This window comes from Arachis hypogaea, chromosome 16 (genome assembly GCF_003086295.3).
Source record: "Arachis hypogaea cultivar Tifrunner chromosome 16, arahy.Tifrunner.gnm2.J5K5, whole genome shotgun sequence".
Taxonomy (NCBI): Eukaryota; Viridiplantae; Streptophyta; class Magnoliopsida; order Fabales; family Fabaceae; genus Arachis; species Arachis hypogaea.
The window spans coordinates 13,184,986-13,201,961 of NC_092051.1; the positions used below are offsets into that span (position 1 = coordinate 13,184,986).

Consider the following 16,976-nt stretch of genomic DNA (forward strand, 5'->3'; position numbering starts at 1 on the left):
CTCATAGTTTACCTTATAAAAGGAACTCTTTTCTCTTCATTTTTCATTGTTTCTCATAGTTTATTTTTCTCTTCTTCCTTTTAATTCTTACAATACCACCACACTTTGATTCCACTCCTCTCTTCATGGCTGATAAAAAAAAGTAAGTTATTACTTTAAAAATTTAGAAGTTTTGAAAGTATTAATATTGTTTAGAAATTTATAACTTTTTATTAAAAAAATATTTTTAGTATTGATTATAGTGCAAAATATAATTTGAAAAGAGTGATGAGTATATTTAAAAAATTTATAATATTTTTTTTGACATAAATTATTTTTTGTAAATTTTAAGACAAAATTTAATTTTATTAGAAGAATAATGGAAATACTTTTTTTTTTGTTAGATTCTCTTAATACTTTTAAATTTAACAAAAAAGATAAAAAATTCAAAAAGGCCCATAATCTACAATAATTAATGAGTAAAAGACAAATAGGTCCCTGACCTTTTAATATGCGGACATTTTCGTCCCTCAAGATTGGAAAATACATTTCGATCCTCCACGTTTTAAAACGGCCGACAATTATACCCTTCCGTCCATTTTGGGCCAAAAACGGCAACGGAGCCAGCTGACATAGAGGGGCAGTGAATGACGTGGCCGTTACAGTTGCTGAGGTGGATTGGGACAAAATTTTAGTGGACAATTATACCCTTTCTTTCTTTTTCTCTCATAAACATTTCATCAAACACCATGTCAGCTCCACTACCACTAACCCTTTTCCTCTTATGCATTATCATCTTCTTCTTCCATTGCTGCATGTGCAATGACTCATCATCAACAACAACCCTTCAAACCCTTAAGCCCATCCTCCCAAACACAAGCTCAGGCCCAGGCCCATCTCATCCATCAACAGCAACAATCCCTGCATTCCCTGAACAATCTGATGTCAAAGGTTGCCCATTGACACTCTCAGATGAACTCTTTGACGGTATAAAGAATGCTTGTGGAGGCGGTGGTGATAGTGGTTCTGACATGAAGCTCCACCGCACACGGTGCTGCCCTGTTCTTGCATCATGGTTATACTCTGCATATTCTTCCACTGCATTAACCCATAGCCATACCCACACATCATCATCATCATATGAGATGCCATTGTTACCAAATGACTCAGAAACATGTGTGAATGACACAGAGAATGCACTGAAAGTGAGAGGGATTCAGCTGAAAAGACCCAATGAGACATGTGATGTTGTGTTCTGCTTCTGTGGGATAAGGCTTCACCCTCTGAATTGCCCAGATGCATTTTCAGTTAATGAAAATGGTAAGCTTGTTGGGGATAAAACTGTGAGAAGGTTAGAGAAGAATTGCATCAGTAGAACCAACAATGTCAATGGCTTTTCTGGTCTTGGTGGCTGCTCCAAGTGCTTGAACATACTCTACAGGGTTAGTTTTCTATTAATCTTTTCCAAAATAGATAAAAAAAAAATTTGTTTTGATTTGGGGTTGTTTGATTCGTTATTTTGACTTATAATTTGATGGATCTTTGTTGAATATGATGAATTTGAGTTCATTTTATTGATGTTGATCTTCTTCATGGTTTGGTGATTTGGTAAAGTTGTGTTTGTTTTATCTTTATGTTTGAGAGTTTGGTTGCTCTCTAAGTTATCTTGCAATATCACCATCCTTCACGCTTCTTTGGAGCTTGTGCGCTTCACGGAAGTCATAAGAACCAATTGAAGCCAAGGTTCTTGAAATTCTTTAACAAAACAAGAAATTGTTATCTGCATGCATTGTCTCTATCATGGTATTTAACAAAAAATTGAAGTCTTTGGATTCTTCATATTAAGATGATAGTTGAGTTATCTATAGTCTTTTTGCTAACTTTCTTTTCTTTTTTGATAATTGATGTTACAAAATAAGTTCCTGGAAAGTTTTAACCTGGTTTCTTTATTATGATAAATTGTGGTGTTATTTGTTAAATGCAGAAGATAGCATAAACAATGCTTTTTTTTCCCTCTAATACGTGGCTACAATGTTCCAATTTGAGTGTTCTTGTTCTTAGCCTTCCACATTCATAAATGATGGTTTCTTAACATAGAAGTGTAAGTTTAATATATTACTTTTCATTCTGACACATGCTACCTTGCAAATTGTCTGCAAAAGGAGTAAAACTGAATCCTTAATCAGAATCACATTTCCAACTGAGCAATAGATTTTATAACATATGTGGTTTTCATTTTCCAACACTCCAGTGGTAAGTTCATTCATTCTCCTGCCACTCTCGAGTCTTGGGCATGGTACCGTTATTAGGATAGACAGCCAGAGTTAGGATGGACGAAATTTTAGGATGGACGAAATTTTAGTGGCCGTTACTGGAGCAATTTTTCAGATAACACCATAATTAGACACATAACACTCTCATCCAACTACTATCAAAATAATCGCTCACCTTGAAGAATGGCCACCCGAGAAACATTCTATTGGGATTAGATGCTGTTCTTGACTTGTGAAGAACCCTCCGCACCCATCATAGACGATCGCACAAGCATCGGCCATGACTTCCACCTTGCGTTTGGATGAAATAGGGCTCACTGGTGGAAACGGCGTCGTTTGGCACTTCAGGGACAAATTTGTCCACTAAAATTTCGTCCCAATCCACCTCAGCAACTGTAACGGCCACGTCATTCACTGCCCCAACATGTCAGCTGGCTCCGTTGCCGTTTTTGGCCCAAAACGGACGGAAGGGTATAATTGTCGGCCGTTTTAAAACGTGGGGGATCGAAATGTATTTTCCAATCTTGAGGGACGAAAATGTCCGCGTTTTAAAAGGTCAGGGACCTATTTATCTTTTACTCATAATTAATTTTCTCTTTATTTTAGAATTGGACCTTTAACTGATCCAATACTTTTTTTTCTACTTTATTTTTTTTACAGGTTGAATCATCCCCACCACCCAACCCCACCTCCACCGCCGCTTCTACCGCCGCCAGCACCGCCGCCGCTGACGCCATCCCCGACACTGCCACCGCCACCAGCACCGCCGCCAGCCCCTCCATCGCCGCCGTCATTATTGCTGCTGTCGTCATTATTGTCGCCGAAGCCGTCACCACTGCCGTCATCGCTGCCATCGCCGACGACGCCATCACCACCGACGAAGCCACGTCCACCCCATCACCGCCACCCAGCCCCGCTGCCGCTGCCATTGCCGCCAGCCCTTCCGCCGCCACCGTCATTTTCGTTGCTGCCGTCATTTCTTCCGCCGAAGTCGTCACCACCGTCGTCATCGCTACCATTGCCGCCGACGCCATCACCACCACCGAAGCCACTTCCACCCCATCACCGCCACCCCCACCACTTTACAGGCTGAATCATCCCCACCCTACCGCCCCCACCCCACCCCACCTCCCCTGCCACTCCACCACTTTATAGGCTGAATCATCCCCACCACCCAGCCCCACTCCCACCGCCGAAGCTCTTTCCACCCCTACCACCGCCAACCCCACCGCCTCCATTCCACCACCACTCGCCCGCAGTCAATTCTTACCAGTGATATCTGCCAACCCCGCACCCTCACCCCTTCCTCGCCCGCAGTCGATCCTTACCACTCACCACCCCCACCGCCCCTGCCATCTCCACCACTTTACAGGCTGAATCCTCCCCACCACCCAGCCACACCCCACCGCCCCTGCCACCCACACCACTTTACAGGGTGAATCATCCCACCACCCAGCCCCACCCCACCGCCGAAGCCACTTCCACCGCCATCACCGCCAACCCCACCGCCTCCATTCCACCACTACTCGCCCGCAGTCGATCCTTACCTGTGATATCTGCCAACCCCCGCACCCTCACCCCCTCCTCGCCCGCAGTCGAACCACCAACCCCAGCACTTTCACCCCCTCGTCGTCACCAGTCACGCCAACCCCAGCTTCGGCAACCCCCTCGTTGCCCACAACACTAGTCCCGTAGTTGCCAGAGGTCATATCGCAGATCTGAAATTGCAGCAGAGGAGGAAGCTAACCTGCAGTTGAGAGACTTGAGACGGAAGCTCATGGTGAAAATTCACCATCTTGGTGGTTACCTTATCTACAGATGTGTATGCCGTTGCATTTTCTGCATGTGTGTGTTAATTTTCTGCAGATGTGTATGATTTTAAAAATTTTTACTTTTAATTATTTATTTTATTTGGTATTATTGCTATTTTATATTTTAAGTTAATTAGTTTGGTCATGTATTGTTTAAAAATCTTAAAAATAAGAATCTAAAAGTATTTATTGAGTATGAATTATTATATTAAATTTTTTTATATTAAAAAAAGATGTTTTTAATTGTATTTCTTTATTCAAAATTGAAAAAATTAAAAAATTATTTAGAATAATTAAAGAAATCAATTTAAATTTTGTAATTATTTGAAATAAAAAATTAATAAATATATAATTAAAATATTCTTTTAGATATAACTCTTTAATACATTATTGTTTACATATTTTTAATTTGTTTATTATAAAAAGTTTATGATTTAATTACTAATTTTTTTTTGAATTTCAGGGATATGCTGATATTTTATTTTATATATTTGCTTCATTTTGTCTTTTTTTTTTATATATTTTTTGGGTGGGATTATATTTTACTTAAAGGAAAAGTTTAAGGTTAAATCTACAAAAAAAATTGTAGATGCTCTTTATTTTACCTTAGTCATGTTAAGTAATGTAGGTTATGGTGATATTACTCCTATTTCTATAGGGAGTAAAATAGGAACTATTTTTGTGTCTCTTTGTTGCCCTTTTGCATCTAATATTCTTCAAAGTTTCATACCACATCTTCTTAAAAAATTAGAACCATACATTATTACAATATTTGCACCATGCATACCAAATGGGTGGGTAGTTGAGAATAAGTTAGTCCAAAAAACAAAAATTTGTTTAGCCATTGTTATGGTCTTTTTAGTCATTGGTAGTGAAACAATTATGGCTTGTTTGTTAGAGGATATAAGTGTTTTTTATAATTTTTATTTGATTATAATTTCCATGACAACCGTAGGCTACGATGATTACACATTTAGTACACTTAAAGGAAGGTTAATTTCATCCATTTAGATTGGATTTAGTGTTATTACATATAGTTATGTAACTTCATATCTAACTACCCTTATCCTTTCTTAAATTATATTTATTTAATGAATGAGAGCAGTTTTTTTCACACCTTTTTCTTTATATTTAATTAGTTTTTTTCGCAAAAGTTATGCCTCTTAGGCGCTCTTAATGGTGTATTAAATCGTTTCTCATTGGTGCTATCACTACCTAAACGACTAAGCAGAACTTTATTCCTTGTCATTCTTTAGTCAAATAAGGCAAATGTAACCTAATTTTAACATCATATACCTCTAAGAATAAACTAATATATGAACTTAAATAACAAAAGAAGAACGACTAACCACACTCTCATTCACTAAAGATCTTCATTATAGTGAAATAGTGAACATAATTCAATAACTAATGCTATGTGTACCAAAGTTCACATGTTTAATACAACATCATAAATAAGTAAAGAAAGGAATTTGCAAAACTCAAAAAATGTTTAGAGGATCTAAAATAAAACTGTCCTCACATGTAAGAGCCAAAATATGCCTGCTCTTTGAAGTTGTTTCACTTCTGAATATAGTCTTTCAAAAGTTAATTTTTGGGATGCAAATTCGCATTGGTTCGCCAATTGGCCACAGCCTTAGAGACAGTATCATTAGCCTTACGAATCTCCTCAGCAGAAAACTTATGCTCTATGATTTTTAAGGGTCCAGGCTGCAATACTTTAATCACAGTTTCCATCTCTTGTTCAAGTTGTCTGTAACACATTCAAACAAGTCTGCATAAGACATAATAATAAATTACCCCCACTTACCAAAAAGATCAGGCTCCTCTAATATGCACCTTTAAATCATTTAGTGGGTTCAGAATACCATTAAAAAATAGTTATACTTTAGAGACAAATTCAGCATAGAGTATCCTCTTTTTCCTGATAGCAAATTACAAAACAGCTCTATATTCTACTAAAAAAATGCATTTTTCCCAAAAAAAATTTGAAATATAAAATTTAATCAATAACCTTTTAATAAAAAAAGAGTCAAGTAAGGATTACATCGCTATATATTCTCACAATTGGTGAAATATGAATGGTTAAAGTTAAACATTTAAAATTCTACGAAACAACGTCAAAATTTTTAATTCTGTTAACTTTTCAGCCGGAGGAGTTTTCCTACATTACAGAATAGCAAAATCAAACAGAACAATTTTTATTTTTATTCGTCGCAAAAACAATACTAATGTAATTATGAAATATAAAGGCAATGTTCCCAAATCGATAATAAGCATTAACATAACCCTAATTTCATAATTGAGAGGGCGGGGGCAACTACGAATTGTGATTAGGATGAAAAAGAGGTTCACCTTATTAGCCCGAAAAATGGCAGTGAACTTCGAAATCCCATGATCCCTCACTGACACTGCAACAATCAAACGCAACAGTGATCTTTCGCTGAAATACGTCGTCGTGTTTCCACCAAGGTTCTGAGAACCGGACCAGTCATTGAACCGCTCTAGTCACTGGTTTACTGGCTTACTGGTTCAACCGGTCCAACCGTAGTTCAACCGGAAAAACCGTTTCAAAAAAATAATAAATAAATTATAAATAAACATCTTAAAATATAATTATAGTTTAACATAAATCTTAAAATATCTTCCAAATCTAAAAATGTCATCAACCAAAGCCATATGATCTTATCAAAATATACTAATAAAACTAAAATTAAACATAGAATTACAAGTCATCATCTAGATTTTCAATAATACAAAAAATTAAACAATTCTGATTCCAATGAATCGGAATAGAAATTGAAACTCTATATTGGCTAAACTATGTCTCATAACCCTCTAGAAGTTTCATAATGAAAGAATGAGCATTGGCTACTCTTGCAGCTTATTCAATCTCAACTTGGTCAGCATCAGATCTTTCTAAAAGTATGTTTTCTCTAATTGTTGTCGCAAACAAAGCCAGTTTTTGGCTCACTAGTCCTATTTGCTGCCTCAACCATTTTAGCCTCAAACTCTTATCATTCCTATCTAGCAAAACTTGTCCTACACAAAATTTCTTCAATTAATCAGTGTCACACAACATACCATGCCATATCATATGGTCTTTAATTAATATGCATAACTTCAGTTCCAGATTTTTTAACAAGCAAGTAAACTACATACTAAACAAAAATGGTTTCTAGCAGAGAAAGAGCTGCTTGGCTTTTAGCAGAGAGCTTGGCCAAAGTGGTTGTGTGAATGGCTCCAATGACAGCTATCAAAGGAACTACAACAAGAGTGACTAGTGCTAATTGCCACACAGCACCAAATCCCACAGCAAACCCACAAATAAATATGCGAAAGTAGTGAAAAAACTATCCATATCTTACTAATAATGAGAACAGAAAAACTCAATCTCTTGAACTCAATAATTACTTTAGTTATCCAACTAAATAATTGAATCACAGTTATCATAAACTGATTCCAAAGCGTAGAAGTAGAGTGAAATTAAAAACATGAAGCATATAATAAATCAAAAGATCACCTATTGCAAATTTTTTAATAAGAACAGAAGTTAAGAACAATGAAAAATGGAGAAAGATTCAACAGTTTTCGACCCAATTTTAACAAAGCTCATCACAATTATTAACAACAATAAAAAGCATTGAAGGAAGAGTGAATCAGTAACATAGGCAGTGCAAATTTTAAATTTAAAATTTAAAAGCTATCAATTTAAAATTTATCATCAAATACAATCAGAAAGCAAAGCCAATCAACCAAGCACTGAATGAGCATTCTGTTCTGATTATGTGACTGGGAAGCAACAAATTCAGCAATAAAATTCAAGTTACAGCAACAAAAACAGAATAGAAAATCGTTTATGATTTCTATTGTACATTGGAAATTTTGCTATTAATTGTTTATGATTTCAACAAAAACACAACGCAGCAGCAGTAGCACAGTGGAGCCACAAAACACACAACAGCACACCAGAAGCCAGAAGCCAGAAGCCACAACAGAAAGCCAAAGCCAGAGAAAATCAATGATTTCAACAAAAACACAAAACCCTATCATCATTGAATGATTTTTTATTTCAAAACAGAGAGTCACATAATAAAACGAAAAATGAAGAACAAGGGCACACCAAAGCCACTGACCTTCGAGAGGGCGACGGCGACAAGACGACGGCGAGCAGGACGAATTCGATGGAGGATGGGCACCGAGCGAGGAAGAAGACAGCGAACATAGGGGTTTAACTTGGATAACGCCAACAGTACGAAGAGAGACTCCTTGGTGACAAACCCCTGACTGCTACAGATGGCTACAAACAACAGCGACAAACAACGGCGACAACACGACGGTCGTCGAGCTCAAGGAAAAAGCGGTGCGCCTGCGACTGGTGACTGCAAACAGATTGAAGACTTGGAGAACTCCCCTGACTGTGACGCACGAAGACTCGAGGAGACAAGCCCCTGACTGCGACGGACGGCGCAAACACGGCTCCTCCCTGCGACGGTGGTGGCGGCTAGGGTTTTTCCCTGGTTTAGGCCGAGCATGTTCTGCTCGAAGGAACAAGGAAGGAGATGGTGAAGCGCGTTTTGTTTCTCCCCTTAAGCGCGAAACTGCGCCGTTTTATTCAAACCGGGAAGTTCCGATTCTGGTTTGACCGGCCGGTTTTCGGCTGGTTTAACAGTTTACATCCGGTTTTAGGCATCAGACCAAACTGTTTATGTCTCCGGTTCGTGGTTGAACCGGTCGGACCGGTCGGTCTGGTCCGATCTCCAAAACATTGGTTTCCACTTTCCAGGGATGGAGTGAGCTGGGTTCTTTTTTTTGTCTCGGAGTGAGCTGGGTTTATGTTCTCCATAGTTAATCACAGTGGCTCATTCAGCCCAAAAGAAATGGCCATTGGGCCCAAAATAAAATGGCCCATCAAGCTCGTATACTAGTTTCCAAGTGGCTACCAATAGAAAGGTCAAAAAGATTCGGCCCAGACCAAAAAAAAAAAAAAAGAAAGGTCAAGAAGATGCAAACTGATATTATGGAAAGGCAGACAGGAGAAACCGGTTGCCATCAACATATGCAAGCAAACATTACGATGAAGAGGATGCAGCAGGCAGAAAGCTGGGTATCACAGCAATCATTGCGACAGTCATGGTGGCTAATGATACTGAGTTAGAAACCCTAACCAAGAACTGCGCGGATTGGTGGTTCAGTTTTGAAGGAGTGAATTGCTCACCAATGTTTGCAAATGTATCTTTGTTTGGGCTAGGTTATCCGGCCTAGACAATGACCAAAAACAAAAAAAGTGGCTACCAATAGCACTAAGCTTTTTTTCCCCTTTAATTCCTCTATGCATTTTAGTTACCAAAAAAAAATTTTCCTCTATGCATTTTTTTCCGTTTATTTATTTTTTTGCTTCTGAAAATTATATTTGCAAGGCAGGGTGAAATACATTTTTTTACATATATAATAATTTAATTTATGAAATAAATATGTAAAAATAATTTTTAATTAGTCAATATAACTAATTAATTTTTAATTAGTCAATATAACTAATTTTTTATTATAAATTATTTATTAATCTTTATTATTTTGAAGAATGTAAAATTTAAAATTTAAAATAAAAAATAATTTCTTTACTTATCATAAATTTGTGAGAACTGAGGAGTGATCTTTATAGTTTTTTTTACTTTTTGTCTCTTCTCTGCTCCTTCATTCTTGGATGCCTCTTAATCTGTTGTTATATTATCTTAACAAAAGTTATTTGTAAGTTGTTCGGTCAAGGATACATGTCTCCACGCTATAGGTCGGACTCCAGTCGTTGCTGATAAGAAGACCTGTTTTGCAGCGGGGAAGCGCCTAGCTTGAACACGAACCGAGCAGAGAACCTGCAAAAAGGACTCCGACGTTCAAGTTAGTGGAGAATAATTATCAATATTCGAGTACAAGCATAAAATGTGTATATCGGTGTGTTTCGGAATTGTCTTGCTGATTTGATTTGGTAGCTGCTGTTTTATAGATCTGTAGGCTGATTTCATTTGATGGTTTGTTAGAGTGGATTTCGGTTTTAGTCGAGATTCTTGGTGATCGTTATCGTGACGTGATTATCTGTTGCTTGCTTGTTTAACGTGGCTGACGTGGCCGAGATATAGGGTAGCAGTTCCGAGTTATAGGGTACAGTACATAGCCCCCAAGCTTAACTTGCTTGGGTATTTAGTTTTTAGCAAGTTGAGCTTTCAAGACGACCTATATCTCGGTTTTTTGTTTAGTCTTGCCAGCCCCCAAGCTCAACATTGCACGCGTTTTAAGCCTGAGATGTAAACTTTATTTTGAAAAAAGATTATTGGAATGATTGGTTTACGAGGGGTGTTTTCCCATGTTTTTAGGAAAACGTGCTGCCATTATTTCACTTAATGACTGTAACTGAACCGGTTTTGACCCTTGGTTTCTCTGCGATTCTCGGTTTTGCGTTCCCACTTTGTTAGTGGGTTGTAATAGGCTGTTTATTGTTTCTGTCTCTTGGGTATTCTTCGAAAAGTCACTCCTTTTTACTCTGATTTTGAATGAAAATGACTTCCAAAGGTTAGATTTTTTGTTTCCTCCATCTTCTAATCTTTCTCTGTATCTTGTCATAATTTTAGTCTGTAATGAAAAAGGAAAAGTTGAAGGAGAAGCAGAAAGTTGTTAAGGTTAAAAAAGATGACTTTTATCACTGGGTCCATAACGATGTTAAGACCCGTGCCTCTTCGTACTGTAGTTCCAATTCTCTCCAGGAGTTTCGTGCTACGAAGTTGACTAAGGATGCCTCTAATGTCGCTGTCGAACTTCTCCCCTGCTCGAGTGAGGATAGGGTTTGTGAGCATAGGGGTGATTGGGGGTATTTTTATATGTATACCCCATGTTTTTCTGAACTGCATGTTAGGTTTCCTTTTTCTCCCTTTGAATGCGACGTATTGACTCAACTAAATTGTGCCTCATCCCAGTTGCATCCAAATTCCTGGGCGTTTCTAAAAGCTTATCAGTGTTTGATGACCTTTCTAGAATATCCTCCCTCTCTTGGTGTTTTCTTTTCTCTATTCCAGTCGAAAGGGGTTCGGAAGGGTTTATGGGTTTGTTTGAGTAGTTTTTCCGGTCGTTCTTTGTTTTTCCTCTACAAGTCTTCTTTTAAGAATTTCAAATCTTTGTTCGTGAAGGTCCGATCTGTAGAAACGGAGTACCCTTTTTATCTTGATGATGAACTGATAGAGAAGTACCCACTGTATTGGTGTTCCGAACCTATGCAAGTACTTGAGGCGTATAGGAGTGAAGAGGAGAATTTGGTTATTGACTTTTTGGTGAAAAACTTTGCTTCCGGCGAGTGCCTTTCGATCTCTGAGATGTTAAGTTTTGGAAAAGATAATGATAGGGAGGGGTTGCGGACCTATATAGGTAATGCACATGTTCGTCCTTGGTATTAGTTTTCTGTCTCGAGACTGATGTTTTTCGTATTGCTTGTTTGCAGGTGGACGAGTACCGCATCTGAGTTCATCCAGGCTTCAATCTTTCCTGGATAGAAAAAGGGAAAAAGGTGTGAGTTCTTCTGCTTTTCAGAAGGTTGATGAAGAGGGTGCTGCTTTTTCTACTGCGCAACCGGTTTCTTCAAAAAGGAAAAGGGGGATGTCTGATGACTCTTTGGAGGTGCTATCTGAGGGAGGTAAGGTGGCTGTCGAGGTTTCTACTGCTGTTTTTTATCGCCAGCGCAAGCTTCATGGTTTTATTCCTGGGGCAAATGCTCATTCCCTTTGGAGTGATCAATTTTCTCTGGCCGAGATTTCTGATAGGGCTTCTCGATTTCCCAGAGACATGGCACTTACCCAGCACACTGGGTTGGAAGCTTTAGCCAAATATGTTCAGGTAAATTTGCCTTTGTCTTATTCTTATCTGTTTTGTTGTTTTTCTTTAGTTTAATTTGTGCTAATGATATCTGGTTAGGTTGTTACTGCTTATTTGCTGTGTGTTGGCTGTACCACCGAACTACTTGGGGCCGAGAGGCAAAGTGAGGCTGATAAATTTGCTACTTTGGAGCGCTTGGTGAAGGAGAAAGAAGAAACTGTTACCGATATCATAGAAAAAATGAAGGAGAAAGAAAAGTCCGTTTCCGATTTTGCTGCCAAGCTGGAGGAAAAAGAACAAGAAGTTGCTCGTCTTCAGGATCAAATTCGGTCTTTTCAGGCCGAGATCAGGGATAATGATAAGACGAAAGGCGAGATGACTGCTCGAATTCATGAGTTGGAAGACCAAGGTATAGAGATGTTTACCTCGGGATTCGACCAAGCTGTTTCTCAGGTGTCACTGTTTGATCCTGGATTTGATGTTCGTCGACTTGACGTGACAAAGATAGTTGTCAATGGAGAGTTGGTTCAAGATGAGGCTGGCGAAGATCATGATGAGAATGTGCCTCCTCCTGTTTGAAATTTTTATTGTTGTTTTAGAAAGTAGTTTGGACTTGTATGTTTTTTGAACGACTTTGTTGGTTTTTATTCCAACTATCAACTGTTTATCCGACTTATGACTTCGGAATTTGCTTTTGCTAATATGTTATGATCCCAGCGTTTATTGCTGGTTTGCAATTGTGTGATAAGGCAAATGTATGATTTTATTTAGATAGAACTGTTCCTCATGTTCGAGGTGTGCATGATGGTTAGCCTCGTTAAAACCTACCCGAGTAAACCCTCCTTAGAGAAAAACCTCGTGGCTAGGAAAAAGAGTACCTGACCGTCCTGCCTTTTACAATGTCATGATCAACTATAATAGTATTTGAGTGACGAGATATTCCACGTGTTTGGCAATGCTATTCCGTTCAATGTCTCTAGGCGATAAGCCCCTTTTCCGACTACTTTAGTGACCCAAAAAGGTCCTTCCCATGTTGCTGCCAACTTTTCATGGCCTGGTAGCTTTCGAACATCTTCTAATTGTCTGAGCACTAGGTCTCCCTCTTTAAGGGTTCTTGGCTTTACTTTCTTGTCATATTGATGCTTCAAAGCTAGCTGCATTGATTTTTGTCTTAATTGTGTGAAATCGCGCTCTTCATCGATGACGTCTAGCTCGGCGCGCTGAGTTTGTTCATTAGAATTTTCGTTGAAGTGCTCGGTCCTTGTTGATCCTTGGTTGAGTTCCAAAGGGATCATGCATTCTGATCCGTATTCTAAGCGGAAAGGGCTCTCTTTTGTTGTTGTCTGGGGAGTTGTGTTATAGCTCCATAGTATCTCTGGTATAAGCTTGGCCCAGCGACCTTTGTCTTCGGTCAGTTTTTTCTTAAGGGCCTGCAAAATTACTTTATTAGCTGCCTCTGCGAGCCCGTTGGTCTGTGGGTGCTCAACAGAGGAAAAGTGGTGCCTGATGTTCATGTTAGTTAAAAATGATGTGATTCTTTTGTCACTAAACTGCCTACCATTATCAGAAATAATTTCTCTTGGCAGACCATATCTACAAATAATAGATTTCCAAATAAACTTTTGTACCTTGTCCGAGGTTATTTTCACAAGTGGTTATGCTTCTATCCACTTTGTGAAGTAATCGATGGCTACCAAAAGGAACTTTACCTGTCCTGGCGATATTGGAAATGGTCCGAGGATGTCCATGCCCCACTTGTGAAATGGCCAGGCTGCGTCAGACGTGTGTAACTCCTCGGCTGGGTTGTGTATTAATGGCGAGCATTTTTGACATGATTCGCATTTTCTGACCTTGTTTACGCAGTCCGATCTTAAGGTCGGCCAATAATACCCCGCGCATAAGATTTTTGCTGTCAGGCTTCTGCTTCCGATGTGGTGTCCACAGATGCCTTTGTGGACTTCGTCCACTGTTATTCTGGTGTCATCTCCTGCAAGGCATTTGAGCAGTGGTCGGAAGAAGCCACGTTTGTATAGCTCGTCCCCAATTAAGGTAAACTGGGTTGCTTTCCTTTTGAAAGACCTCGGATCTCCTTCTGGTACGACCCCTGTCTTCAGGTAGTGTATTATTGGGGTTCGCCAATCTTCTCCCTGTGACAAATTTAAGACATACTGCACATCTAGGCTAGGCCTTGTTAGTGTGAGGTGTACCAAATTTTCTGATTGTTGGTCTTCTCTGTATGTTGCTAATTTTGATAGTATATCTGCTCTACAGTTTTGTTCTCGTGGTATGTGTGTTATTTCAAACTTTTTAAAGTTTTTTATCATGTTTTTAGCAATATGTAAGTATTTTTCCAAGAGGGGATCTTTAGTTTGAAAATTACCAGTTACTTGTTGGACTACAAGTAAAGAGTCGCAATATACTTGTAAGCTCGACACTTGGATATCTTTTGCAAGCTTTAGTCCTGCCAATAATGCCTCATACTCGGCTTGGTTATTTGTTGCTTGAAACTGGAATTTTATTGATTGCTCTGCGTATACGCCTTATTTGTCCCTTAGTAGTATTCCTGCACCGCAACCATTGTCATTGGATGCTCCATCTATGTACAATTCCCATGGTTTTGGTTCTTCTACTTCGTTTGTAAATTCTGAGATGAAATCGGCCAGAGATTGGGCCTTGGGGGATCCCCTGGATTGATAAGTGATGTCGAATTCTGAGAGTTCGACTGACCATTTTGTTAGCCTTCCTGCTAGGCCGGGTTTGGCTAGGACTTGTCGTAGCGGTTGATTGGTCTGAACTATAATTCGGTATCCTTGAAAGTAGTGCCGCAGTCTCCGAGCTGTGATAATTAACCCAAATGCTAATTTTTCTATCATCGGGTATCTTGTTTCAGCACCCTGTAGGACCTTGCTGATGAAGTATATTGGGTGTTGTTCTTTGTTATTATCTGTTACAAGTACTGAACTGATTGTGTTAGTTGAAATTGAAAGGAATAGGTGCAGGAGTTTACCTTGTTCTGGCTTTTTCAATATAGGCGGTGACCCTAAGGTGTTTTTAAATTTTGTGAAAGCTTCTTCACATTCTTCCGTCCAAGCAAATTGGTTCGATTTCCTTAAGGTATTAAAGAAGTGATACGACTTTTCTGCTACTACTGGCAAGAAGCGAGAAAGAGCTGCTAATCGACCTGTGAGCTGTTGGACTTCTTTCTTGCTTCGAGGAGATTGCATGTTGATTACTGCAAGACATTTGTCGGGGTTTGCCTCTATCCCCCTATTTGTTAGCAAGAAGCCGAGGAATTTTCCCCCTTTGACTCCGAACGCGCACTTCTCTGGATTCAATCTCATATTATGTTTTCTAAGCTGTTCGAATATCTCGTTCAGGTCGTGTTTGTGCTGTTTCTCTGAGGTTGACTTTACGACCATGTCATCTATATATATTTCAATGTTTCTTCCGATCTGTTTTTTGAAGACTTTGTCCACTAGCCGTTGATATGTCGCCCCTGCGTTCTTTAACCCGAAGGGCATGACTTTGTAACAGAAACTTCCTTGATCTGTGATGAATGCTGTTTTTTCTTCGTCTCTTGGATCCATGAGAATCTGATTATAGCCTGAATAGGCATCCATGAAGCTGAGCACTAGAAAACCCGAGGTGTCGTCCACCAATATGTCTATGTTGGGGAGTGGGTAGCCATCCTTGGGGCATGCTTTGTTTAAGTCGGTGAAGTCCACGCACATGCGCCACTTGCCCGAGCTTTTCCGCACCATTACGACGTTTGCTAACCATGCCGAGAATCGAAGTTCCCGGATAAACCCTGCTTCCAGGAGTTTTTTGGTCTCTGTCTCTGCTGCTTTTCTTCTCTCGTCTCCCAGGTTTCTCTTCTTTTGTCGTATAGGTCGGGCGTTGGGGTTGACGGCCAGTTTGTGGCAGATAAAGTTAGGGTCGATACCGGGCATGTCTGCTGGCGTCCACGCAAAAAGATCGGCATTTGTCTGTAGTATTGTGATAAGGTCGGCCTTCTGTTCTGCAATGAATGCGGATCCTGTGTTAGTGAATTGCTCATCCTGACCTAGTTTTACCTTCTCAAGGTCGTCCGTTGGCATGGGACGACTGTTGTCACTTCAGGGGTCCAGTTCGGCCAGAGTTGGTATGTTCTCCAAGTTATACACCGTGTGAATCCGAGGTGTTTCCTCCTTTTTTACTGCTTTGAGGCTTGCATTGTAGCATTGCCTTGCTTCCTTGTGGTCGGCATATACCATCCCTACTATGTTATCCTGCAAAGGAAATTTTACACAAAGATGAACAGTTGAAACAATGGCTCCAAAGGCGTTTAATGATGGACGCCCTAGAATGATGTTATAAGGGCTGGGACAATCAACTACTAGAAATTGGATATCTATTGTTTTGCTATTTGGAGGTTCTCCAATTGTTGTTCTTAGCCAAATATACCCAGATACTGATACCTTTTCCCCAGAGAACCCTACCAATTCTCCGGGTGATGGCTGTAATGCGTTGTCACTGAAGTGCATTTTTTTGAAAGTTGAGTAGAACAAGACATCGGCGCTGCTTCCTGGGTCGAGCAGGACCTTTTTTACTGTTAACTCTCCCATGTGAATCGAGATAACAACTAGATCATCTAAGTTTGGGCAAGTTGTTTTAAAGTCGGCCGTGCTGAAGTCGATACGAGAGGTCGGAATTGGTGCTTGTCGTTCTAGCCGAGACCCTTCCATCGTCATCATTGCTCAGTAACTTCTCTTCCTTGCCGAGGTAGTAGTCCCCCCACCAGCAAAGCCTCCCGAGATGTAGTTGATAATCCCTTTTGAAGGGGGTGTTTCAACTTGTTTGTGTCTACTTTCTCTTTCTGTTTCTCGTTGCTTTCTTGATGAGATATATTTGTCTAGGAGTCCTTGCCTAGCCAGTTTCTCCAGTAGATCTTTTGCCACGATGCACTCGTCTGTTGTATGGCCGAACTTTTGGTGAAAAGCACAGTACTTGCTTTTATCTACGTATTTCTGATCTTGGTACGATCCTGCTCGGACCGGCGGTTTGATCAATTTGTTGTGCA

At 39.6% G+C, this 16,976-nt stretch overlaps 2 protein-coding genes and 1 long non-coding RNA gene across 5 annotated transcripts; 1 reads left to right on the forward strand and 2 right to left on the reverse strand.

Moving 5' to 3' along the window:
• Window positions 1-722: 722 nt before the first annotated feature.
• LOC112756685 (uncharacterized) lies at window positions 723-3,407 on the forward strand. Its single transcript, XM_025805312.2, has 2 exons — window positions 723-1,421; window positions 2,913-3,407. Exons 1-2 carry the CDS (start codon window positions 729-731, stop codon window positions 3,405-3,407), a joined length of 1,188 nt encoding a protein of 395 aa, XP_025661097.2. The 5' UTR covers window positions 723-728.
• A 2,015-nt stretch (window positions 3,408-5,422) lies between these two features.
• Window positions 5,423-8,656, reverse strand: LOC112756493 (uncharacterized). 3 transcript variants are annotated; one of them, XR_011873903.1, is made up of 3 exons: window positions 8,200-8,656; window positions 6,419-6,582; window positions 5,423-5,816 (listed from the first exon to the last, which is right to left on the reverse strand). It is a non-coding gene; the product is annotated as an uncharacterized lncRNA (long non-coding RNA). The 3 variants fall into 3 exon arrangements; XR_003179369.3 differs by having other exon boundaries at window positions 6,419-6,590; window positions 8,200-8,652; XR_011873902.1 differs by having other exon boundaries at window positions 6,419-7,105; window positions 8,200-8,652.
• A 7,376-nt stretch (window positions 8,657-16,032) lies between these two features.
• On the reverse strand, window positions 16,033-16,647 carry LOC140179989 (uncharacterized). The gene has a single exon (XM_072220364.1). The coding sequence runs from the start codon at window positions 16,645-16,647 to the stop codon at window positions 16,033-16,035; it is 615 nt and encodes a 204-aa protein (XP_072076465.1).
• Between the last annotated feature and the right edge of the window lie 329 nt (window positions 16,648-16,976).